The 24,321-nt window shown below is 56.5% G+C and overlaps 2 protein-coding genes across 2 annotated transcripts in view; both read left to right on the top strand.

Moving 5' to 3' along the window:
- Window positions 1-24,321, top strand: part of ITPR3 (inositol 1,4,5-trisphosphate receptor type 3) — an 88,594-nt gene that overhangs the window by 42,596 nt on the left and 21,677 nt on the right. Inside the window, 16 exon segments of the mRNA XM_079147292.1 lie at window positions 649-778; window positions 781-812; window positions 894-942; window positions 945-967; window positions 1,374-1,401; window positions 1,404-1,498; window positions 2,248-2,343; window positions 2,345-2,371; window positions 2,461-2,514; window positions 2,516-2,662; window positions 3,387-3,508; window positions 3,510-3,631; window positions 3,634-3,635; window positions 3,832-3,957; window positions 4,054-4,179; window positions 5,897-6,017. Of these exon segments, the coding sequence (XP_079003418.1) occupies window positions 649-778; window positions 781-812; window positions 894-942; window positions 945-967; window positions 1,374-1,401; window positions 1,404-1,498; window positions 2,248-2,343; window positions 2,345-2,371; window positions 2,461-2,514; window positions 2,516-2,662; window positions 3,387-3,508; window positions 3,510-3,631; window positions 3,634-3,635; window positions 3,832-3,957; window positions 4,054-4,179; window positions 5,897-6,017 (1,300 nt within the window).
- On the top strand, window positions 11,362-22,720 carry LOC306665581 (inositol 1,4,5-trisphosphate-gated calcium channel ITPR3-like). The gene is made up of 16 exons (XM_079147225.1): window positions 11,362-11,435; window positions 11,734-11,817; window positions 14,083-14,229; window positions 14,408-14,503; window positions 15,017-15,067; window positions 15,214-15,356; window positions 16,283-16,382; window positions 16,464-16,624; window positions 16,856-16,997; window positions 18,249-18,410; window positions 19,018-19,190; window positions 19,659-19,778; window positions 20,091-20,273; window positions 21,305-21,556; window positions 21,647-21,791; window positions 22,543-22,720. The coding sequence occupies exons 1-16, from the start codon at window positions 11,403-11,405 to the stop codon at window positions 22,582-22,584; spliced, it is 2,034 nt and encodes a 677-aa protein (XP_079003351.1). The 5' UTR covers window positions 11,362-11,402; the 3' UTR covers window positions 22,585-22,720.

Raw genomic sequence — 24,321 nt, 5'->3', positions numbered from 1 at the left:
CTTAACTGTTTACAAACTCTATTATGCACATTTATGCTGAGTGCTCTGAATCTGGCCTGGCACTCAGGCAGCCGGAGCCGAGTGCCCGGTGTGACTGATGTCACAGCCTCTTGACAGCTCCCTGTGAGAGACGTGTGCCAGTTGGGCTGACCGTTAACAAGTGCCTCCTTTACCTCACATCGTCTCCTGGGATTCTCACAGTGGCCCTGACCATGTGGCACTGCTCTCGCCTGTTTTTGAGACGGGGTGGAAGTCGAGGCCCAGGGAGTTCTCTACCCCCCCAGAGTGAGGAAGGCAGGAGTTAGGTGCAGGTCCTGTGTTCAGCCAGTGTTCATTGATACTGATGCACTTGGCCCTACCTGTGTAGGGTCTGGTGAGCAAATGACAGGCCCCAGTAAGAGTAACGTTGTTGGAGAGTAGCTGAAGCCAGGGGACGTGGCAGCTCAGGCAGAGTGCCTGTGGCTTCAGGGAAGGCTTCCTGGAGGTGGTGGGTTTATGGCAGGCAGTGAACACGAGGAGGATTTGGCTTGATGGAGAGGAACAGGTGGTGGTGGGAGACACTGGGAAGGGCGTTCTGGCCTAGGGAAGGACCTCTGAGTGGACCTGGAGGTGCCCATCCCACCGGCTAAGACCATCCTCCACCTTCAGGTGCAGCTGCTGATCTCGGCCCAGGATGTTGAGAACTACAAGGTGATCAAGTCAGAGCTGGACCGGCTGCGGACCATGGTGGAGAAGTCGGAGCTGTGGGTGGACAAGAAGGGCGGCGGCAAGGGCGAGGAGGGGAGGCAGGTGCCGCCAAAGACAAGAAGGAGGTGAAGCCTGGTTGGGGGAGCTGGGGCGGGGAGCCCGTGAGAGCCGGCCTGGCTGACCCCCCATCCTGTCTGTGTCCCCAGCGGCCCACAGACGAGGAGGGCTTTCTGCAGCCACGCTGGGGAGAGAGCAGTGAAACTATCAGATCGTCAAGGGCGTGAGGGCAGAGGGTCACGAGATCAGGGCTTTGCAGACCTTTGTGCCCTGGAGGCTTCAGCTGAGCCTGGCTCTTCCACCTCCTCCCTCCGGGCCCTCCACATAGATATCGTCCAAGCTTTCTTCTGGCATGTTAAAAACAACCCTGCCAAGGTCCAGATGGAATTATTTTAAAGCTGAAGGAATTAATGAAATTCCATTCACAGTCATATTGTTCTATTTACTTTATGGGTGGAATTGGGCTTTTTAGTGCTTCCTGGCTTGTTGCGATGGACTGATTCAACAGCTGTGACCTCTGTCCCCCTTCCTGCCCTGGATGGAGACTGGACTTGGTCAAGGTGGGCTGGGCAGAGGGGGCATGGGAAGGGGCAAAGGGGCTTTGGGCTCACTCGTCTCCCCCACCCCAGATCCTGGAGAGGCTGAATAAGATGTGTGGGTCGGGGAGCAGATGAGGAAGAAGCAGCAAGCGGCTCCTCAAGACATGGATGCCCACAAGGTCATGCTGGACCTGCTGCAGATCCCCTATGACAAGGTGACCCTGATCTCTGACCTCTGACTCCATGGGGCAGCTCTACCTGGAGCCCTGACCCAATCCAAATTGGGCATTGGTCCCCACTTGCTGACCTAACCCAGCCTTACCTGACCTTTTACACTGACCTGTGCCCCCACTTACCTTGACCCTGAGTCAACTTTTAGTATCTTTTCCACCTTTGCCCTTTCACCCCCATCCTGATCCACCTCAACTCTGATTTGACCCAGCCTCACTCCACTTATTAATCTGACCCTGACTTCCTTCCCTTTTCTAGGCTACCCCTGATAATCTCGTTCCATCTCAACTTTTGACCCTTAGCTCCTTAACTTGACCGTATTCACTCTGCTCTGACCCATCCTCCACCTGCGATATCAGCTCTGGTCTTGTCCCGAACCTTGGTTTTGATTCCCCTACCCCAGCATCTTCTGGACCTCTTCCCCTGACCTGACCCCAGGGCCGCTTGGGCCCTGACACCCGGTCTTAGCCTGGTCTTGACCTTCAGCCCTCACCTGGCTGCTGTTGATCTTGATAGGTCCCAAGCCTCATCCTGACTCTTGACCCTGACCCTTAGCCTCCCCCGCTCCCCCTGCACTCCAGCCTCCACCTCGTCCTCAGCCCCTCACTGTTTTCTGTCCTGGCTCAGAGGCCCAGCTTTCACTCTGGCCACTTTGCGAGCCCCATCACCAACCCTGACCCCCTGGTGCCCGTCCGGTGTGGGTCTCAGCACCCTCTCCCCTTCCCATGCCCAGAGCGATGCCAAGATGCTGGAGATCCTGCGCTACACACATCAGTTCCTGCAGAAATTCTGTGCGGGGAACCCCGGCAACCAGGCCCTGCTGCACAAACAACCTGCACCTCTTCCTCACGCCGGGGGATGAGGGCGCATGGCAGGGGCACCGGGCAGGGCGTGGCACGGCGTGCAGGCGCCTTGCTGACCGCGGGCCTGCCCTCGCCCTCCCCAGCTCCTGGAGGCGGAGACCATGCAGCACATCTTCCTGAACAACTACCAACTGTGCTTCCGAGGTCAGCGAGCCCGTGCTGCAGCACTTCGTGCACCTGCTGGCCACCCATGGGCGCAACGTGCAGTACCTGGACTTCCTGCACACCGTCATCAAGGCCGAGGGCAAGTACGTCAAGAAGTGCCAGGACATGATCATGACCGAGGTGAGGGGCAAGGGTGGCGTGGGGCCCTGGGGTGGCGGGCCACAGAGTTAGACAACTCTGCAGGGGTTGTGGGGTGGGGGCTGCCTGAGGGAGAACTCAGGCTGCGGTCTGGAAGAACTCAGGCTTGGATGCGAGCAAACACCTGCTTGCTGAAGGCATGTGGCTGCAGGGCTGAGGTCTACCTCTGCGGCAGCCGTGGTCTCTGCCCTTGAACATCTTGCAGTGTGGGACAGGGAAGAAGGGTTGAGGCGGCGAGGATAGGGACAGATCAGGGACATCAGAAATGAAGCTGGCGGGCGGGAAGTGCTTCACAGCGCTAACTCCGAGTTGCCATCACTATTTCACTGTGAAGGACACAGTTGCTGCCACAAGGGGGACACAGTGTGTGCCCTGTGAGGGTCTCGATTACACCCTGCGGGAGCCCAGGGGAGGCAGGGGCCAGCCCACAGGGTGAGATTAGAGGGGCCGCCTCCCAGACCAGCCTGGGTGGACTTCCTTCCAACAGGGGGAGGAGGGCTTCGGGGGCCCTGGGGAATGTCTCTGATAACAGAGGGCCTGAGATGTGGTCAGAGAGCTTCCAGGGCTCAGGCCGGGGCGGGCTCTCCTGATGCTGGGTGAGGGCTGGGGTCTGGATCCCAGCTCTCTCTGGTGAGCACAGAGAGGGGTAGGGGGGCCAGGGCCTGCCGGATGGAGGGGTCTGACGCCCACCACCTCCTGCCCGCAGCTGACAAACGCAGGTGACGACGTGGTGGTATTCTACAACGACAAGGCCTCCCTGGCCCACCTGCTGGACATGATGAAAGCTGCCCGAGATGGCGTGGAGGACCACAGCCCCCTCATGTACCACATCCCTGGTGGACCTGCTGGCTGCCTGTGCCGAGGGCAAGAACGTCTACACCGAGATCAAGTGCACCTCCCTGCTGCCTCTGGAGGACGTGGTGTCTGTGGTGACCCACGAGGACTGCATCACCGAGTGGGGGCCCGCGGGCTGGGAGCCTGGCAGGGGTGGTAGAGCCAGGCCCAGGAGCCGTTCCCTCCTGTCTGGGTGGGACAGGGAAAGGGGCGTGAAGGTAGGGAGTGAGGCAGACCGGAACGGGGAGCCCAGAGGCGGAACGGGAGAGCCTGGGCCTGGCCCTGCTCCCTTCAACCCCTCCGGCCCCGCTGCCCAGGTGAAGATGGCCTACGTGAACTTCGTGAACCACTGCTATGTGGACACGGAGGTGGAGATGAAGGAGATCTATACCAGCAACCACATCTGGACACTCTTCGAGAGCTTCACCCTGGACATGGCGCGGGTCTGTCCCTGTGGGGGCCGGGGGGCTGGGGCAGCCTCCCACAGGGGGTGCAGGGACCCCTGTGTGGACTGCCGGGATCTCTCTGTCCTCCCCCAGGTCTGCAGCAAGCGGGAGAAGCGCCTGGCAGACCCCATCCTGGAGAAGTATGTGCTCACTGTGGTGCTGGACACCATCAGTGCCTTCTTTAGCTCCCCGTTCTCGGAGAACAGCACCTCGCTGCAGGTGAGCCTCTCTCGCCGCTGCGTGGTCTTGGTGGCCTTGGTGTAGGGAAGTGGGGCAAGAACAGAGTTTGGCGCATGCCTGTGAGTTGTGAGGCTGAGACAGGAAGATCACAAGTTTCAAAGTCAGCCTCAGCAACTTAGCGAGGCCCTGTCTCAAAATAAAAAATAGAAAGGGGCTGGAGATGTGGCTCAGGGTAGAGCACCCCTGGGTTCGATCCCTGGTACCAAATCAAACAAACAAACAAAAAAACCCCAACAAAACAAAATCAACAAACTGCCCCTCCCCCACCCAGAGTTGTTGTTGTTGCCTGTGATGTGTAAAGAAATAGCAAGAAGATATGTAAGTATATTAGCTAGCTATACTGTGTAACAAGTTACCCCCAAACTCTGTTAAAGCATCACCTATTTATTACCTCATAGTTTCTGGGTCAGGAATTATAGTGAGAAATGAGCTATTGAACAGGAATTCCTAAGTTTAATAGGTGCACAGGGTTCCGGGGTGACAGGGGATAGCTGGTGGCACTTACTCACCAAAGACAAGGTGGGCTTGATCACTGGACGTCAGGGTGGGCTGGCTGGTGGAGGTCTTGTGCTGGCTGCTTGACGGTGGTGCCCCTAGACTGGAAGTAGGCAGACAGCCTTCTGCAGTCTCTCTGGTTCTCCCGGGGAAAGCTCTAGAGCCAGCTGAGATGTCTGACTTGATTCACTGAGAGTCAGAGTCCCTCATTATCCCTGACTCTAGGTGGGAGCCAGTCCTCAGTCCCAAGTCCCTTGAAGGAAAGGGAGCCTGGTTCCCCTGAGGAAGGCTCCTGACGCACTACCCAGATGCTTAGTGCTGGGGGTATGTAGGAAGCCAGGGGAGCCACTGTTCTTGGGCTGGATGGGATGAAGATAATCTCAGAAGAGCAGTAAATAAATAAAATGTGGGTCCTGCCCCCGAGCAAGGCTGATTTATTTTGACGCACATTTATTTTGGCCTTGGGACCCCTTTAAGATCATGAGACTCTGGTAAATTTTCTCAGTCTTTCCTAACTCCGATTAGCCCCAGGACAGTGGGGAGATGGGGACTGTGGGACAAGGATGGGTGGGGAAGAGCCTTTTCAAAGCATGCCTTCTAGTCACCTTTGCTCTGAGCTATGCAAATACATCCCTTTTTTTGGGGTGGGGGTACCAGGCATTGAACCCAGGGGCACTTGACCACTGAACCACATCCCAGCCCTGAGTTGGTTAGCACCTTGCTTTTGCTGAGGCTGGCTTTGAACTTGCAATCCTCCTGCCTCAGCCTCCTGAGCTGCTGCGATCACATGCATGCACCACGGCACCTGGCTGTTTTTTCCCATTAATTTATTTAAGAATTTTTGGAGACTGGAGATGTAGCTCAGTGGAAGACTGCTTGCCTAACATGTGCAAGGCCCTGAGTTCAGTCTTCAGCACCACCAAAAAAGAAATTAGTAACAAAAAGAATTTTTTAAAGGAACAGAAGGGTAAGCCTCAGGCTTGCCCTTATGGAGTAACTCAGGGCTGCTGTGTACAGTTGGGCAGGTTGCTCACTGCTGAAGGGAAGGGGGATGACTTTCTATTGGGCACAGATGTATGGTGTGGAGTGAAGGCCCTGACCTTCCACTGGTGCCCATTCTCTGTGGACTCTGGTCACTGGGCCTGGGTCTTCCCGGGTGGGGTGGGCTGAGCTGCAGCAGTGGTTGTGTGGCCTCTTGCAGACGCACCAGACGATCGTGGTGCAGCTGCTGCAGTCCACCACGCGGCTGCTCGAGTGCCCCTGGCTGCAGCAGCAGCACAAGGGCTCTGTGGAGGCCTGCATCCGCACCCTCGCCATGGTGGGTGAGTGTGCCAGGCTGGCCGCTCCAGGCCACCCGTCCCCTCCTCTCGCCACAGGGGCACCTGCCCTCATGGTTAGCACCCAACCCTAACCTCTCCCATCACCTGCTCCCAGGTGGTTCTCTGGAAGTCCTTCTGGGTGTCTACCTGGCATCCCCGCAATAGAGAGAAGCAGTTTCTCCTCTGAGTCAGCTCCTCAGAGGAAAACACAGTGACATTCCCCAGTGAGAGAGAGTGTGTGTGTGTGTCTCAGCCAGGAGAGAGGCCCGTCTATGGTTAGGAACAAGTGGAAAAGAGGCAGCAGAAGGCGGGAGGGAGGAGAGAGGGGTCAGGGTGGAATCAGAGGCAGAAACTGTCTTTTTACCCACAAAGGGGAGGAGAGCAAGCCCCGACCCTCGGGGGAGCCAGGGTGGGACCCTGCGCCTTGGTCTGGGTTGCCCTGAGCCTGGCCTCCAGCCCCTCCCCCTCCCCCAGCCAAAGGCCGGGCCATCTCGCTGCCCATGGACCTGGACGCCCACATCAGCTCGCTGCTCAGCAGTGGAGCCAGCTGTGCGGCCGCAGCCCAGCGGAATGCCTCGAACTACAAGTCGGCCACGCGGGCCTTCCCCCGGGTCACCCCACTGCCAACCAGTGGTGCACTCGTCCTGCCTCACTCAGCCTCTGGAATGGCTGGGATCCAGTGTGCACCCCTGTGCCTGGCCTTGTTTCCTTTTTGATCATCACTTCTGGCTGGAGAGTTCCTCTCTGACTTGTCAGTTCAAGAAGTCTTAAAATAACAGATATTTGAAAAATCCAGTGATTTCAGTTGTCTGGTTGGGTTGGTCCAGACATGGTGAGCGTGGATCTCAGCCCTTTCAGACCCAGAGCCCACTGCAGCCAGGGCAGGGAGTCCTCATGCTGTTTTATGGCAGGTGTTTCTTAGGTGGGATGAAGTCAAAGAGCTTGAGACCCTGGCTGTAGGGCAGCACCTGTCTCTGCCCCTTCTCCTCTCTCTGGATTAGGGGTGATGGGGGGATATGTGTGCGGAGACCAAGGAGTGACGATCAGTGGCCAAGGCCTTGGGGTCCTGGCCTCACTGCCTTTCCCTGGCTCTAAGTCCACCAAGACTCAGGGCCTGAACCTTTCCCACATCCTCAGCCCAGGTCACCAAATTGATGGGTGACCAGCAGGAGTTTCACCATCTCTGCCACCTCTCCTGCCTGACCCCTGTTCTCATACGTGTTCTGAGTTCCTGCCAGGAGGGCCCTGTCCTGTTCCTAGACACACCAAATCCTTCCCTACCTTTTACTCTTATTCCAGTTATGGAGGCCATCCCTCTTCTTCTCTTAAAAGCTAACTTTGAGCCAGGCCCGGTGGTGCCACATGTCTGTAATCCCAGCATCTTGGGGAGGCTGAGGCAGGAGGATTGTGAGTTCAAACCCAGCCTCAGCTACTTGGCGAGGCCCAAGCAATTCAGTGAGACCCTGTCCCTAAATAAAATAAAGTATAAAAAAGGACTGGGGATGTGACTCAGTGGTTAAGTGCCCCTGGGTTCAATTCCTGGTACTAAAAGTAGCTAACATCAAGGCCCGCCTTATCCTTGAGGACATCCTGTCTATCTATTAATCTGGCAGACATCTGCTGAGCCCAGGCTGGGGCTGTGGATACTTTGTTTAGTTCAGTAAGGGCCTGTCTGCCTGCCCCTGAGTCTGATGAGGGCATCAAAAAATAGACAGATCAGCCTGTCAGAACCAGAGCTCCCTTTAAAATTATGAAGTGGAATTCATAAATGATATAATATGTCCATGTTTATATAATAAGAAATGATATCAGTCCAGGGCCAGTGAGCTTAGAGCCAGAGGAGAAATGAGGCCAGTATAATGCCCTAGATGTGACAAAAGAGGAGGAAAAAAATAAAAAGCAATTTATAATAAGATAGCATCTGTTTTTCCCTCCCAGTACTGGGGATTGCACCAGGGGCTCTACCACATTCCCAGGGTCTTATTAAATTGCTGAGGGTCTGGCTAAGTTGCCCAGGCTGGCCTCGAACTTGCCATCTTCCTGGCATGATAACATTTTTTTTTTAAAGTAAATGTTGAAGGACTGGGGGTGCTGCCCAGTGATAGAGTACGTGCCTGGCATGGGTCAAGGTCCTGGGTTCAGCCCCTAGCATGGGAGGGAAAAACAAACCAAAGAAGTAAATGTTGGGCACAAGTAGAAGCCCCAATGAAGCAGTCACATGCCTGCCTCTGAGTCATGAATATGGCACCCACAAATGCACATGCATGAAAGAGTTCTAAAACAAAAAAGACGGGGCCAGCACGTCATCAGCACCCGGAATCCGTCCTTTCTCCTGTTGCAGAAGGGTCTCTGGAGACCAGAGTGAGGAAAGCGTCTTACTCTTTCTGGAGTGTGACCTGTCCTTCAGAGAGTCCTCCAGGGGCTGGGCTGTTATATTCAGCATAATCCAGGATGCTGTAAATCTTCTGGGGTTCTCCCAGCCACTTCTCTTGTCCCACTGGGACAGGAGGGTGGAAGCAGAGCTGCAGGTTAGGGGTCCTTCAGGGAGGCTTTGAGCCCCAGATGAACCTCTGTCCCCCCATCCCCACAGACTGCCTCTTCAAGGTGTGCCCTATGAACCGCTACTCAGCCCAGAAGCAGTACTGGAAAGCCAAGCAGACCAAGCAGGACAAGGAGAAGATCGCCGACGTGGTGTTGCTGCAGAAGCTACAGGTGTGTGTGCACCTGTCTGTGCACCAGAAGCCTGGATGTGCACTAGGGCCTTTGCTTGTCAGGAGGCTCTGGGGCTGCGGAGTGGCTTCTAAAACCCAGTGAAGGAGACTGGTGTGAATTGCTGTGATTGAGCAAGGGCTGGGGAGCAGAGTGACCAATAGTCTGTGTAACTCCTTTTTACCAATTAGAGGGTGCCCTTTCCTCCAGGCTGGTGTAGCTCTATGCCAGGGCACATGGCTCAGTTAGTGGGATGCAGACACCACAGTGCAGTGAGCAGCACCTACAGCTGTGCATGGACTTATGGTAGCTCCTGAGATGCCGCTCCAGAGAATCCAGCTTGAGAACCCTGGATCTAGTCTTAACCTCCATATTTTTTTTTTTTTTTCCTCAGTGCTGGGGATTGAACCCAGGGCCTTGTGCTTGCGAGGCAAGCACTCTACCAACTAAGCTATAGCTCCTGTCGCTCCCCTGTGTTTTATAGAGCTGGATCCTGGGGCCCTTAGATGGGACCTGTCTGTCCTCAGTCGTTCTACGAGTTTGCAGCTGAGAGTGTCTCCAGGTCTCAGATTCACTTTGGGTTTCTTGGACACATGGACGGTGTCATGGTCCTGGGTCCTGGGGGGCTCAGTTTCCCAGCCCCCCAAGTGATGTCAGAGTGGGAGTTTAGGGCTGTGACCTGCAGCTTTGTGGCTGTTCCCAAGACCCGCCCTTGGTCAGGTGCCTCTACCCTTTGTCACGCAGACCTTGCTTTCCTCTGTCCCCTTCTCCTGGGCCCCTGCTCTGAGGAGGTGGGACTGAATGGGAGCAGGGTGGGCCCTGCCCTAGAGCTGTGACCTGGGCTGGAAGTAGGGGCCAGAGGGGGGCTGCCTGAGCTCTGGTCCAAGTAACCCCACCTCTCTTCTGGGAGCGGGGGCCGTCCTGGATGCTGCTGCGGCCGGCCGAGGCGGGGGCGGGGTTCTGGCCGGGGCAGGGCATTCACACCGCACAGCACGTACTCAGAACACGTGTTGCAGCTTTGTGGAATGTCACTGAGGGGGAGGAGAGGACAGAGGGTGTGCTCTTGGAGAGTGCCAGCGTGATGGAGGAGACAGAGCTCCTGTTCTCAGGCAGCTTTTCAGTTCAATGGGACAGAGTGCTTAAAAAGGTGTCCCTAATGGGAGGTCAAACAAATCCTTAGAGCCACCAGAGCTGAAGGCCTCAGAGTCGCATGTGGCCAGTTGGGGACGGCTTCCTGGAGAGAGTGGACTGGAGCCACTCAGCCTCCAGGGTCTTGGCCCAGTGGGAGCAGAGCAGGGAGCAAGGGAATGACACCAAACATGCCCCCTGCCAGGGCCTGGCCTGGGGAGGGTCTCAGACAGGGGCATCGAGTTGGTGAGAGGGGGTTGGGTGAGGTGAGGCACAGTTTAGGTTGTTGGGGGGTGTCGGGGGCAGGGGGATCAAGGGCCTGCTGGCGTGGCCCCTCCAGGGGTGGGGCTCCTGGGCTGTGTGTGCTGTGGGACCTGGGGCTGCCCCTCTGCTCTCTGAGCCCCAGGCCCTCATCAATCACGAGTTAGGGGCAGGGTCTCAGGGGGTCCTGGGGCTTGTGGTGAATGTGTGCCCCCTTTACTTCCCTGTGTGTCTGTCCAGCATGCGGCCCAGATGGAGCAGAAGCAAAACGACACTGAGAACAAGAAGGTGCACGGGGACGTAGTAGTGAAGTACGGCAGCGTGATCCAGGTGCGCCTGCCCCCCCTCCCTCCCTGCTAAGGGGCGGGCTGGGGCTGGGTTCTGGTGCCAGCAGACAGTGTCCTCGGGTGTGTGTGTGTCCTAGTGGGTGGCTCTCCACTGTACCTGATGCTGTGTGTGGCCTAAGCAGCTGTGCCCAGGGGAGCACATCTGGGGCTACCTTGTCTGCTCTCACATCTGGGCTCTGCCACCTTAATGGTGTGACCTCAGGCAAGTGATTTATCTTCCTGGTGCCTCTGTTTCCCCATCTGTAAAAAACAGGCAGGTGATAGTTCTGCTTTGGGGTTGCTGTAAGATTGCATGAGCTTTACCTGTCAAGTTTTGAGAATAGCTGCTTTTCTGTGCTCACCTGGCTGCTCTGCAGGATGGTCACGTTGTGGCTCTGTGTGCCTCTGTCTGGTCATGACGGTATGTCTGACTATATATGTGCATCAAGGCTGTGACCCAGGGTCCTGTGGACCCCCTTCCTCTCTGAGGGTCTGGCCTCCTGGGGCCTGGTGACCTCACTGCTGCCTCACCTGACCCCCAGCTCCTGCACATGAAGAGCAACAAATACCTGACGGTGAACAAGCGGCTGCCAGCCCTGCTGGAAAAGAATGCCATGCGGGTGACCCTGGACGCCACCGGCAACGAGGGCTCCTGGCTCTTCATCCAGCCCTTCTGGAAGCTGCGGAGCAATGGGGACAATGTGAGCACAGGGCTGGGGCAGCAGGATCCTGGGCCTCTCCAGAGTGTCTTCCACAGGGTCTTGATGTGGGACTGAGGAGGCCATGCCCATTTCTTAGAAGGGCAGACTCGAGGCCCCAAGGGAGGCCTGGAGGCCTGGCATTGATAGGTGCCCCTGCCTTTCGCACCCTCAACCTGCTCTGCCTGTCCCCCAAAGGTGGTCGTGGGGGACAAGGTGATCCTGAATCCTGTCAACGCCGGGCAGCCTCTGCACGCCCAGCAATTATGAGCTCAGCGACCAATGCAGGCTGCAAGGAGGTGAGTTGGGCAGGACAGAGGAGGGACTTCCACAACCCGGTTTTCCACACCCCTCTCTACCTCCACCTCTGCCTCCAGGTGGAGGGTGCTGGTGGAGGGGGGCCTTGCCACTCCCCACCTGTCTCTCAGTCTTGGCCTTGTCCTCCTCCCCACGGGTTGGGTCTGGGGACTATGGCTGCAGAAGCCACCCTGTCCTTGTGCTGCAGTGGGGGCTGGCTTGTTCCTCCCAGCAGCCCCCTCCTGACCACTGCTGGCAGTGGGGTCAGGCCTGCCTCATGCGCCTCTCGGTGCCTCCCAGGTCAACTCAGTGAACTGCAACACCAGCTGGAAGATCAACCTGTTCATGCAGTTCCGGGACCACCTGGAGGAGGTGTTGAAGGGGGTAAGATGGGGACCCCCACACCCACCTGCCTGCTGCCTAGTCCCTCCCTGGCCGTCCCCTCTCCTTCCTTCTTCTTTCTGTACCAGGCCCCAGGCCCCTGGCCACCCCCAGACTCTGCACCCCTCCAGCCTCCCTCCTCCCACAAACATGTCCCATCTGAAGCCCCTTCCCTGGTCTCTGGTCATGTCCCTCCCTGTCTCCCCTCCTCCCTGGCTGACCTCAGTCTTCTCTTCTGATTAGGGGGTGTCAGTAGATTGGAGTCCCTCTCCCTCACCTTGTGGCAGTCCAGATCCTTTGTCCCCTCCTCTGCCCTTGCTCCATGTATTCAGCCTGGCTTCCATCTTGTGCCTCTCCTTGGCAAGAAGGAGGGGCTGCCTGTCCCCTGGTCCCAGACATACTGGTGTGGGCTCTAGGAGAGCAGGGTCTTGCTAGGCCAGAGGGGGATGGGCCTGCAGGGTCAGGGTGACCTGGAATATACAGCAGCAAAGACCAGGTGGAACCAGCTCTGAGGGCAGAGAAACCCTGAAACCAGACGTGGGGGATGAGGGGAGTGCCGAGGTGTCCCAGGGGCTGCAGGGGTGCGGCCAGCCTGTGGGGGACAGATGGGAGAAGCTGATCTGGGGAGTAGTGGAGGGTGTGGGGCCCCAGCTAGGGAATCAGACAGGTACTCCTGGCTGATACCTGTTAAAGGGATAAGCGACAGTCTTGAGAGCAGCCGCTGCTTTGGGAAGCGCATGGTGGCACCCCCTGCCCTCCTCAGCCGGATGCTCTTTTAGACTTCCTGGCAGTGCAGCCACTTGGCCCACCCTCCCTGCCCTCCCAGGCTGTCCCGGTCCACCTGTGCTTTGCCAAGTGCCGGCTCCCTCCCTCCCTGAGTCTGCACACAGTCCACGCTTGAGTCAGAGCCCAGCCCCTGCCCTCCCTCTCCCCGAAGCCTCCCTGATGCCACACGCCAGCCCGGGACACGGTGGCACTTAGGAAGTGGAGCAGCGCTCGGGCCTCACTCTGTGCTGATCCTCCAGAGCGGCTTCTGGGGGGTCCAGCTACTGGATTCCAGGCAGCTCAGAAACAAGACTTTCTCATGCCTGCACTCGCCCTGCACTGCCTGGGCGCAGATGTCACTAGGTTCTGCTTCAGTGACTGCAGCCGTTCACTCATTCCCTCCCACCGTCACTTACAGAGGTTCACTCTATAAGTGTTTAGTGCCACCCTTTGGTGTAGGGGAGGCGGCTAATGCCATCTGTGGCCATCGTCCAGGACCTTGGGTGGCAGGCTTACAGGAGGAAGGAGGTGTGCAGGAGGGATGGAGGCTTGGGCCCTGGAACCCAGGCAGGGACTCATGTCCCATTTGCCACTAGCAAGAGGGCCCTTGGCAGGATACCTACCTTTTCTGTACCTGAGTTTCTCCACCCATAAAGTGGGGATAATGATGTACTACCCAGTAGTTATTGTAGAATCAAGTGAGGAAGTTCTTGTGCAAACAGCGTTTGCACAGTGACTGTGCAAGGGTAAGAGTTCAGTGTTACTTCATTAAACATCTAGTCCTCACAGCTTCTGCGGGAGGTCAGGTATTCCCATTTTACAGAAGAGGCAACTGAGGTTAAGAGAAGTTAAGCGACTGGGTGCAGTTGATACACGCTTGAAATCCCAGCAACTTGGGGAGTCTGAGGCAGGGGGATCACAAGTTTGAGGCCAGCCTGGGCAACTTAGTGAAACCCTGCCTCAAAATAAAAAATAAAAAGAATTGGGGTTATAACTCGAGGGTAAAGCATCCTGGGTTCAATCCCTAGTACTTAAAAAAAAAAAAGGTTAAGAAGATCATACAGTTTTTATAAATACAGAGGGAGGATCTAAGCTTTGGTCTCTTTCCAAAGCTATTGAGATGAACAGGCCACACCCCTGCCTTCCAGCTGCTCCAGTGGGGGAGGAAAAAATGGGCATGGGCCAACAGGAGAGGGTAGCCATAGCCTGGGAGACCAGGGGAGTCCGCCTGCCTTCTGGGAGAGGTGACTGGAGATGGCTGTTAGAGGCGAGGTGGGGCATCCAGGGGACGGGTAGGGAGGGGCGTGTCAAGGATGAGTTTGAACGTGGCTTGGGGGTCTGTGTGGGCCGTGGGCAGTGCCTGGCTGTGCTGATGGGCCCGGGCTGCCCTCTGGTGGGGCCCGTCTCCAGTCTCCCTGCCTGTTGGCCCTGGAAGGAGGAAGAGGGGCCCACTGAGAAGAGAGGGCCCGGGTCCCTCCTAAAGCCACACCACCCTGCCTGCAGGGAGATGTGGTGCGGCTGTTCCATGCGGAGCAGGAGAAGTTCCTGACGTGTGACGAGTACAAGGGCAAGCTGCAGGTGTTCCTGCGCACCACCCTGCGCCAGTCCGCCACCTCGGCCACCAGCTCCAACGCCCTCTGGGAGGTGGAGGTCAGAGCCCTGCACCTGGACTCCGCCCCGCCCCTTCCTCTAGAGGCCGGGCTGTCCATCCCACCTCTCCTCTGAGCCCCTCTGGAGCAAGAGGCAACCACTTGCCCAGTGATGTCCAGGCCTCCTGGGGCCTGGGCTCCCCCTCCCTGTTCAGTCTCTCACCCCTGCATCCCCCCAGGTGGTCCACCACGACCCCTGCCGAGGAGGAGCTGGCCACTGGAATGGCCTCTATCGCTTCAAGCATCTGGCCACAGGCAACTACCTGGCTGCCGAGGTGAGTGGGGAGGCAGAGGGCATTCTGGGAGCTCAGGCTGCGTGTGTGCTCCCCAGGGCATGTGGGGCACATGTGCACACCTCTGCACACACAGACACCTGTGCCTGTGGGCCCTGGCTCTGCTACACTCATGCATTTATTTATCAAATATGATCAAAGAAGTGTACAACTGTAGGTAAGCTGGTGTACACCTACCGTGAACCAGGCGCTGGGGCTACAGCAGGGAGCAAAAGTGCAGCGTGTCCACAGTGCTTGTGTGTAGGGGACACTGGTTTGTGTGTGCTGGTGTGTATGTGTGTGTGTTCACAGGCCAGTCTATGGAGAGGGGCCATGAAGAGATCCCAGTGGTGGCTCCCTGGGAGTGATGTGGGCTTTGGGGCTGGGGTGGGCACCCCTGGGGGATGGGGGCTGCCTGCCCAGAGCCGGGGCCTCTGGGGATGACCTCGTTTTGGGGTGGGATCTTGGGAGGGTATCTTGGTGACCAGTAGCTCCCCATCTTGTATTTGTGTCCAGGAGAACCCCAGCTACAAAGGCGACGCCTCAGACCCCAAGGCAGCAGGGATGGTGAGGACCAAGACGGGGCCGCGGAGCCTGGGGAAGCATGAGCCTGTCCTGGGGCAGGGGCAGGCGAGGCCACAAGACCTGGGGGACAGGCTGGAGGGAGAAGGTCTCTGAGGTGGGTTCCCAGGTGACTTGGACTTCTCACCCAGGGGGCCCAGGGTCGTGCAGGCCGCAGGAATGCTGGGGAGAAGATCAAGTACCGCCTGGTAGCTGTCCCCCATGGCAACGACATCGCCTCTCTCTTTGAGCTGGACCCCACCACATTGCAGAAAACAGACTCCTTTGTGCCCCGGTGGGTGTGTGCCTTGTGCTTGGAGGCTGGCTGGCCATCCTGTCTCTAGGACTCTCTGAATGTCTTGACATTGTTTGGGCCTCTGGGGTCCCTGCAGGTCCTGCCTCTCTGAGCTCTGAGCAGCTGGCTGCCATTGCTTGCCTTGTGCCCAACCCTGGGGTCTGCACACAGTGGGTGCTGCCTGGGCTGGTCGCATTATCACACAAAGCCTCCTCTCCAGTGTCACTTGTCCATTGCCTGTCCCAGCCAGTCTGGGTAATCAAGCACAGGCTGCACCATAGCTTCTGTCCAAGGCCCAGAGGCACAGGAAACCTGAGGAGATCAGTCTCCCTACCTGCAATATCCTGCCGCCCCTGAGATTACAGGACATAACATCAAGAAACTTCCAGAGTATCGATCCAGGTCTTAGCATTTGCTAGTTGTATGACCTCAGGCAGCTGACTCAGTCACTCTGCCTCAGTCTTCTCATCTGTAAAGTAGGATTGTCAGGTCTACCTGTCCACCAGGCTGCTGGGAGAATTAATCGAGTCACATCCTTTGCCTAAAGTTCTTGGGGCCTGTGCATTTTGAAATTCAGATTATTTTTTCATTTCTGAAGCGTGACCTTATATTTCATAATCAGAGACATGAGTAGTTATATGGATCAAATGCATCTTGCATTAAATGGGATAAATAGTCTCAATAGCCTCATTTGTCCGAATGAGTTCTGGCCCCAGGTTTACCAGGAGGTTTGGTTTGGGAGTACCGTGAGGCCCGTGGGCCTAGGTGAGTGCTGGCCGTCAGGCTGCTCCTCTCTCCCCTGACCTCAGGCCCACCCGGGGTCACTGGTGGGCCCTGCCCCATGGCTGTTGAGGTGGAATGAGGTGCAAGATGACTGCAGGGTCATGCTCTGTGGCACACTCCCGCCCTGTCCTTCCTGCCTGCAGGAACTCCTACGTCCGGCTGCGGCACCTCTGCACCAACACGTGGATCCAGAGCACCAACGTGCCCATCGACATCGAGGAGGAGCGGCCCATCAGGCTCATGGTGCGGGCCGCCTGGGAATTGCGGGATGGGGAGAGGGCTGGAGCTTGTCCCCAGCTGCTCTGCTGACCTCTGTCCTTGCAGCTTGGCACCTGTCCCACCAAGGAGGACAAGGAGGCTTTTGCCATCGTGTCTGTGCCCGTGTCTGAGATCCGAGACCTGGACTTTGCCAACGATGCCAGCTCCATGCTGGCCAGTGCTGTGGAGAAGTTCAACGAGGGCTTCATCAGCCAGAATGACCGCAGGTAGGCGGCAGGGGAGGGCCCGAGGGTTTGGGGAGCAGTTTGGAGTCCAGGTGGGTGGGGCAGGGGTGTGTTTTGAGGTAGAGCTGGGGCTTGGTACTTTGGGCAACAGGGCTGGCAAGTGACTCATGAATGCTGTGCCTTGGGAAGAAGGGCTGGTTGCCTGCGGGTGGGTCCTGGGAAGGCTGCCTAGCTCAACACTTCACACTGGTCACCCATGTGGCTCTCGTCCAGGTTTGTCATCCAGCTGCTGGAGGACCTGGTGTTTTTTGTCAGTGATGTCCCCAATAATGGGCAGAATGTGCTGGACATCATGGTCACCAAGCCCAACCGGGAACGGCAGAAGCTGATGAGAGAGCAGAACATCCTCAAACAGGTGCTTGTGTGCATGTGACTGACGGGTAGGGCTGGGTGGTGGGGGACAGGCTGCCTGCTTGACACTGACTTTGCCTTTTCCTGTTTCCACCCGTGATTTCTCAGCTCTGCTTTTAAACATGATTGTCAGGCTGGGGATGTAGCTCAGTGGTGGAACACTTGCCTCGAGTGTGCGAGGCATGTGCTAGGTACCAGGTGCTTCCCCAAGTATGGGCTCATTTGGTCCTCCCTGCCTGGAGGAGGCGCTATTATCATCATTCCCATTTTACTGATAAGGAACCTGAAGCACAGGCTGGAGTAACTTGACCCGAGCACACAGCTTGGCAGCAGGACCAGAATTTGAACTTAGGATGTTGAATCCAGAACTTGTGCTTCAAAAAAATTTTTTTCTAAATTTTTATTATGAGAATTTTTTAATATTGAGAAAGTGTGGCGAGAATAGTACAATGAGCACGGTTCATCCACTCCGACTCGTTGCATTTCACCAGTTTGACTTTATGTGACTGTTATGCATCCCGTCCCCCTTTCCATCCATGCGTTTCCAAATAGAATGCCCTTCACCCTGAAATTGTGCACTGTGCATCTTCCAATAAGGACATTGTTTTCCATCATAGTGCTATTATCACACCTAAGAAAATTAGCAACGATACCCAGACAGTCCACATCAGACGTCTCCAACTTTTCCCCAAAACTTCTTGTTGTTTTAACCAGGATCCAACGAGGGCTTTTTCATTCTCTTTAGTTGCTTTGTCTCCTTCATTTCTCCTCTAGAAAGGTTTTTCATCCCACCCAGGCCCCCACTTTTAAAATTTTTATAATTGCATTAATTTTCTTTTTTTTTTTATCATGCTTTTTTATTTTTATAGACTGCATTTTGATTCATTGTACACAAATGGGGTACAACTTTTCGTTTCTATGGTTGTACACAGTGTAGATTCATGTAATCATACATATACATAGGGTAATACTGTCTCTTTCTATTATCATTCCTTCCCCCACCCCCTGCATTAATTTTCTTTTTGGCAAGGAGGGTGGGCTAAGGTTGGTGTTGGAATTTTGGCAGGAGTAGGGAGCATTAGGGCGAAAGTGGGGGTGATGGTGGGGTGGGGTGGGATTGTGGTTTAGCTTGCACTCACCCAGGGTTAATGTCAAAGTGGCTTTGAGGACAGTACCTTGGAGCTTGGGGTTCCTGGGATGACTAGGGGTGTGAATTGGTGTGGGAGAATCCCTTCTCATCTTCTGTGTCCTCCAGATCTTTGGCATCCTGAAAGCCCCTTTCCGGGACAAGGGAGGAGAGGGCCCCCTGGTGCGACTGGAGGAGCTGTCGGACCAGAAGAACGCCCCCTACCAGCACATGTTCCGTCTCTGCTACCGCGTGCTGCGGCACTCCCAGGAAGACTACCGCAAGAACCAGGTGCCAGCTGCCGCCAAGCCCCGCCCCACCGGGCTCTTGCTCACCGTGTTCACTAGGTGCACATGTGTGCCAGACATTTCTCAGCACTGGGGTATGGTAGGGCACCAACAGCAGGGATGGCTTCATGGGGGTGCGACCTGGCAGGCACAGGGGCTCTGGCTTCAGTGGTTTGCTGTTGTCATTTTGAAGTTCTTAATTTTTTTTTTTTTTTTTTTTTTTTTTTTTTTTTTTTGTGGTGCTGGGATTGAACCCAGGGCCTTGTGCATGTGAGGCAAGCACTCTACCAACTGAGCTACATCCCCAGGCCCCAAATTCTTAATTTTTGAACAGTTCTTACTATTTCATTTTGCACTGGGCCCCACAAATTGTGTAGCTGGTCCTGCCATCCTGGAGATTTCCCTCTGGTTGGGAGACAGACCATGAGCTAAACAGTGGTACAGTAGAAAACTGCTCTTCTGCCTAGGCTGGCCTCTCCTTCACACCTCCACCCTCTAAGGTACAGTCCCCAACCCAACAGGCAGGGGTCTGTATCTCTGGGTCAGAGGCAGTGTTCTTATCCTGTGCCTTGCTGGTGGCTCCTGATGACTTCTGGCCCATCTGTCCCCAGGAGCACATCGCCAAACAGTTTGGGATGATGCAGTCCCAGATTGGCTATGATATCCTGGCTGAGGACACCATCACGGCCCTGCTGCACAACAACCGCAAGCTGCTAGAGAAGCACATCACCAAGACTGAGGTGGAGACCTTTGTCAGCCTGGTGCGGAAGAACCGGGAGCCCAGGTGGGCCCGCCCCCTCCTGCTCCCGCTCCCACTCCTGCCGCCCTCTCTCCCGCCTCTGCCCAGTGTGGAAAGTCGGCTGGTGCTGGTTGTTAAAATATTGAAATGCTCCTGGACTGTTGGTAAATCACTACCTCCCCAGCCCCTCTCTGGGATCCTCCTGAATTTGGCCCAATCTAGCAACAAAGGAGTGACTCCTGGTATAGCAGGAGGCCCCCTACCCTTTTCCAGTGACAAAATTAGTGCCTGCACTGAGCTAATTGTTGAATATTTTGAATATTGCCACTGCCCTTGTGCATCCCTCTGCCCCTCTAGACTCCCATGTCATCTTCCCTCTGTCCCTGGGTGACGCCCGTGGGCTGTGGTCAGCTGGCTCCAGACAGACTGCTGCTTCCAGCTGGGGAAGGGGAAGGTGGGCTTTCTCCCTATGGCTGCTGAGCTCCCTCCCTCACCCTGGTGTCACCACCCCAGGTTCCTGGACTACCTCTCAGACCTGTGTGTGTCCAACCACATCGCTATCCCTGTCACCCAGGAGCTCATCTGTAAGTGTGTGCTGGACCCCAAGAACAGCGACATTCTCATCCAGACTGAGTGAGTGGCTGCATTGCCCTGTCCACAGCCCTGAAGCCCACCCAGTGGCCTTAGAGCTTGGGCCCTGCTGGGGTGCAGGCGAGAGGTGGCACCTTGCCCAGGTGTCTGCCATTCCCAGCTCTGTACCTGGCACTGTGGGAGGTGGGATTCAGACCCAGAAGCAAATAAGCCACAGACCCTGCCCTTGAGGAGCTCACAGGCTGTGCTGGGAACGGAGGTGGCACCGGTCCCTGCGCTGGCACTCAGCAGGGAGAGCTCTGTGTGGCTTAGGAGTCCGGCCTGGCTCCCCATGACAGTGCTCTTGGTCTGCAGGCTCCGGCCCGTGAAGGAGATGGCCCAGTCGCACGAGTACCTGAGCATCGAGTACTCCGAGGAGGAAGTGTGGCTCACATGGACCGACAAGAACAATGAGCACCATGAGAAGAGCGTGAGGCAGCTGGCCCAGGAGGCGCGGGCTGGCAATGCCCACGACGAGAACGTGCTCAGTTACTACAGGTGCCCGGCCCTCTCCTCGCTGTCCTGCACCCTTTGGGCAACTGCTGTGGGGGATGAGCTCCAGTGGCAGAGGTGGTGGTGGGGTTCTCCCGCCTCCACAGGAGGGCATCCTGCCCTCGTGCCCGCCATGCACACAGCCTTCCTCCCAGGAGGGGTGACAGGACCACTGTACTATTTAAGTAGCCCTGGGTGGCCTCGAGGCCAGGCTTAGCACCGTGCCCAGACTGCAGAGAAACCAAACCTGTTTCCACACGTATGTGCTTCATTATTTTTTCAAAAATATTTTTAATTGCAGATGAACACAATACCTTTATTTTGTTTATTTTTATGAGGTGCTGAGGACTGAACCCAGTGCCTCACATGTGCCAGGCAAGCGCTCTATCACTGAGCCACAAGCCCAGCCCCAAACATATGTACTTCGAACAGTGATGCTAGATGGCCCTTCTGAACGGCTCCCTCTGCACCGGCACTGTCTGAGCACTTCCGAGCACACATCTGTGTCTCACAGCACAGGAAGTGGGTGCTTTCATTGCCCTCCGTGTAAAATGGGGAAATGAAAGAACAGAGAGGTAAAAGAACGCTCCAGAGGTTACACAGCCGTTCACACCCAGGTTGCCTGCCTGGACAGGAGGCAGTGTGGTCTCTGAGGAGGAAGCAAAGGCCATGACATCACCCAGTGCAGATCAGAGCAAAGCCTCCTACAGGGCTGGCTCTTATCTCCCGTCTAAGCCACACACCTCTCACCAGCTGGTTCTTCCCAACTCACTCTTCCCGCCCTCTCCAGCCTTCCTCTCATCTTTCAGCCACACACTTCCTGTAAGGACCTGTCCTAGCTGAGCCAGGAAGTCTTTTTCCTCCTTAACCAGAATTGCAAATCCTCATCGTCACAGATGGGGTTTCTTCCATCTTTAGAACATGTCCTTTCTGTATAGTGGCCAATCTGCCACTTTATGGACTCCTCACCAAGCCAAAGTACTAGCAGCAGTCCTTGTCCCCAATCTGCTGTCCTCACCATGCTCCCTTCCCTGCAGGTACCAGCTGAAGCTCTTTGCTCGAATGTGCTTGGACCGGCAGTACCTGGCCATCGATGAGATCTCCCAGCAGCTGGGCGTGGACCTGATCTTCCTGTGCATGGCTGACGAGATGCTGCCCTTTGACCTGCGTGCCTCCTTCTGCCACCTGATGCTGCATGTGCACGTGGACCGGGACCCCCAGGAGCTGGTCACTCCTGTCAAGTTCGCCCGCCTCTGGACCGAGATCCCCACAGCCATCACCATCAAGGAGTGAGAGAGAATGGGCTGGGGTGGGGCTAGGGCAGAGGCTGGGATGGGTGGGTCACAGGGACCCTCACGCCTCGGCCTCTCCACCCCCAGCTATGATTCCAACCTCAACGCTTCTCGAGATGACAAGAAGAATAAGTTCGCCAGCACCATGGAGTTCGTGGAGGACTACCTCAACAATGTGGTCAGCGAGGCCGTGCCCTTTGCCAATGAGGAGAAAAACAAGCTCACCTATGAGGTGGGCTAGGGGTGCCCAGGATTGGCGGGGGGGTTACTGGGGCTCTAGCTTGCACCCTCACTGGGTCTCAGTCTGCACCCTGGGGTGGGATGTAGAATCTTTGATCCCATTTTCCTCAGTGCCCCCAGCCAGCACAGAGGGACCACGTAATAGCTGGGACTCCCGCAGTGGGAAGCATCCTTTTGGACACCTGGGAGAGGGCTGCCTCTTACTGGTCTACTCACTCCATCAGCTTAGGGCCTGCCTTTCCCGAGACCCCACCCTCCTGGGAACCCGACCCTCATTATAACCCCTTTCCCAGCCTTTCCCTATCTTGGCCACACCCGCTACAAAACCACGCCTCTGCATGCATTAGCCCCGCCCACCCTCACCTCAGCCACGCCCCTCCGCAGGTGGTCAGCCTGGCGCACAATCTCATCTACTTCGGCTTCTACAGCTTCAGCGAGCTGCTGCGGCTCACACGCACACTGCTCGGCATCATCGACTGTGTGCAGGGGCCCCCGGCCATGCTGCAGGCCTACGAGGACACAGGCGGTGAGGCTTTGCTTGCAGGGCCACCCACCGCCTTGGGTTCCTCAGCCACCTCTGAGCGTGGGAAGTTCTCTCCAATTACCCCGAGCTGTGCGATCTGCTTCCTGTCTTAGCCAAGAGGGTGTCATAAACAGTATGAGTGCTCTGCCTCCCCTGTCAGATGGGCACCCCTGTTGTGCACCCCGGTGACTCCCTCCTGTACACCCTCTGTAACTCACAGGCAAGAATGTGCGGAGGTCCATCCAGGGTGTGGGGCACATGATGTCCACCATGGTGCTGAGCCGGAAGCAGTCTGTCTTTGGCACCCCTAACCTGCCTGCTGGGGCTGGGGCCACTGAACCTCTGGACAGAAGCAAGTTTGAGGAGAATGAAGACATCGTAGTTATGGAGACCAAGCTGAAGATTCTGGAAATCCTGCAGGTGGCTGAGCCAAGATCATGGTGGGAGGGATTGGGAATGGGGACAGGTGTAGGGGGAACCCCTCTGATCTCAGTATTTCACACTGGAAGGTTCTATAGTGAATGCTGTCTAGCTTGGTGGTCCTCAGGGTGTGGTCCCCTGGACCAGCAGCATCAGCAGCATCAGCTGGGAACTTGCTAGCAATGCACATTCTTAGGCCCACAACAGACCTACTGAATCAGGTACATTGGAGGAGTGGCCAGTCTGTTGTGACAAGCCCTTCAGGTGATTCTGATGTGCACTAAAGTCTAGCTCAGTCCTCCCATTTTCAGATGAGGAAAGTAATGGGGAAGGTAAATTTCCCAAGGTCACAGGGATTTTAAAGCAGAGATAAAGGTGGGAGAACTGTTTCTTTGTGAGGATATGGTCATCCCTGTCCTGCGTCTTGCCTGAGTGTCCCCAGCAATACCTAGGGAAGGGGCTTATGGGTTTCTGAGTTGGGCTGAGGTCTTGGGGTAGTGCAATGATCTGCATGGGGACCTATTCTGGCCAGGATATGATAGGGGGAGTCAGAGGAGGGGACTTCTGACTCATTCTGGATGCTGGGGGTGTCTGCATCTTGGGTGTGGCCAGACTGCACCTTGGGGATAGATTTGCATCTTCAAATCTCTCCTTCGCGCCTCAGTTTCTCCTGCCCTGAGAGCCCCAGGCTCTTGGGCCAAGTGGGATAGGAGTGCAGGAGTGGGCCTTGTGGACCGGGGGGCTTCCTTCCCTTTCCTATCAGGGTCGGGCCTGGGAAGGAGGGCCTGAGTGGGCTGGCTGGGGACTCGCCTCGTGTGGGGGAGGTGCCAGCTCTCTCACTGGAGCAGGAGCCCAGGAGAGGGTACCCTGGGCATCCCTGGGAGAGGGACCTTGATTCCTTAGTCATGACATCCCAGAGCATCCCTGAAGCCTGGGGTGTTAGAGGCCTTTCAGGACCTCCCTCACCTCTCACGGAGCAGGAAGGGCCTCTGACCTCAGGCCGTCCTCTCTCTATCCTCCGCCTCATCTCCAGTTCATCCTCAACGTGCGCCTGGATTACCGCATCTCCTACCTGCTGTCTGTCTTCAAGAAGGAGTTCGTGGAGGTGTTTCCCATGCAGGACAGTGGCGCCGACGGCACAGCTCCGGCCTTTGACTCCAGCAGTGCGTACCTCCACTTCTACCCCCTCTGTAGGCAGTGGCCCAGGGACATAGGGCACAGGGTAGAGCAGTGGAAGGGGGACACCTGGGCAGCTGCCCTGCCCTACCCTTTTCCAGTCTGAACAGGCAGTTCCTCTCCATTGTCCCGTTTGACTGCCACGGTGGCGGGGAAGGGCAGGGAGCCTCCTCCCTACTCCTAGATGGGAAGGGGAGGGTTACCCAGCGGAAGTCACAGCCGATCAGACTGAGCTAGACCAGGACCCAGGTGTCCTCCCTCCCAGGTCGACAGGGCTGCTGGAGTCCTCCTCTGCTCCATTTGCACCTCTGCCTGGGGAGGGGCGGGCGGAGGGCTGCCAGCCAGCCAGCGCAGGCCAGGGGGTGACTCTGCTCCCCATCTCATATACCCTGTGCCCCATCTG

The sequence above is a fragment of the Sciurus vulgaris genome (genome assembly GCF_902686455.1).
Source record: "Sciurus vulgaris genome assembly, chromosome: 7".
In the NCBI taxonomy this organism is placed as follows: Eukaryota; Metazoa; Chordata; class Mammalia; order Rodentia; family Sciuridae; genus Sciurus; species Sciurus vulgaris.
The sequence above is the reverse complement of the archived record's forward strand: the minus strand, read 5'-3'. Positions and strand labels throughout refer to the sequence as shown.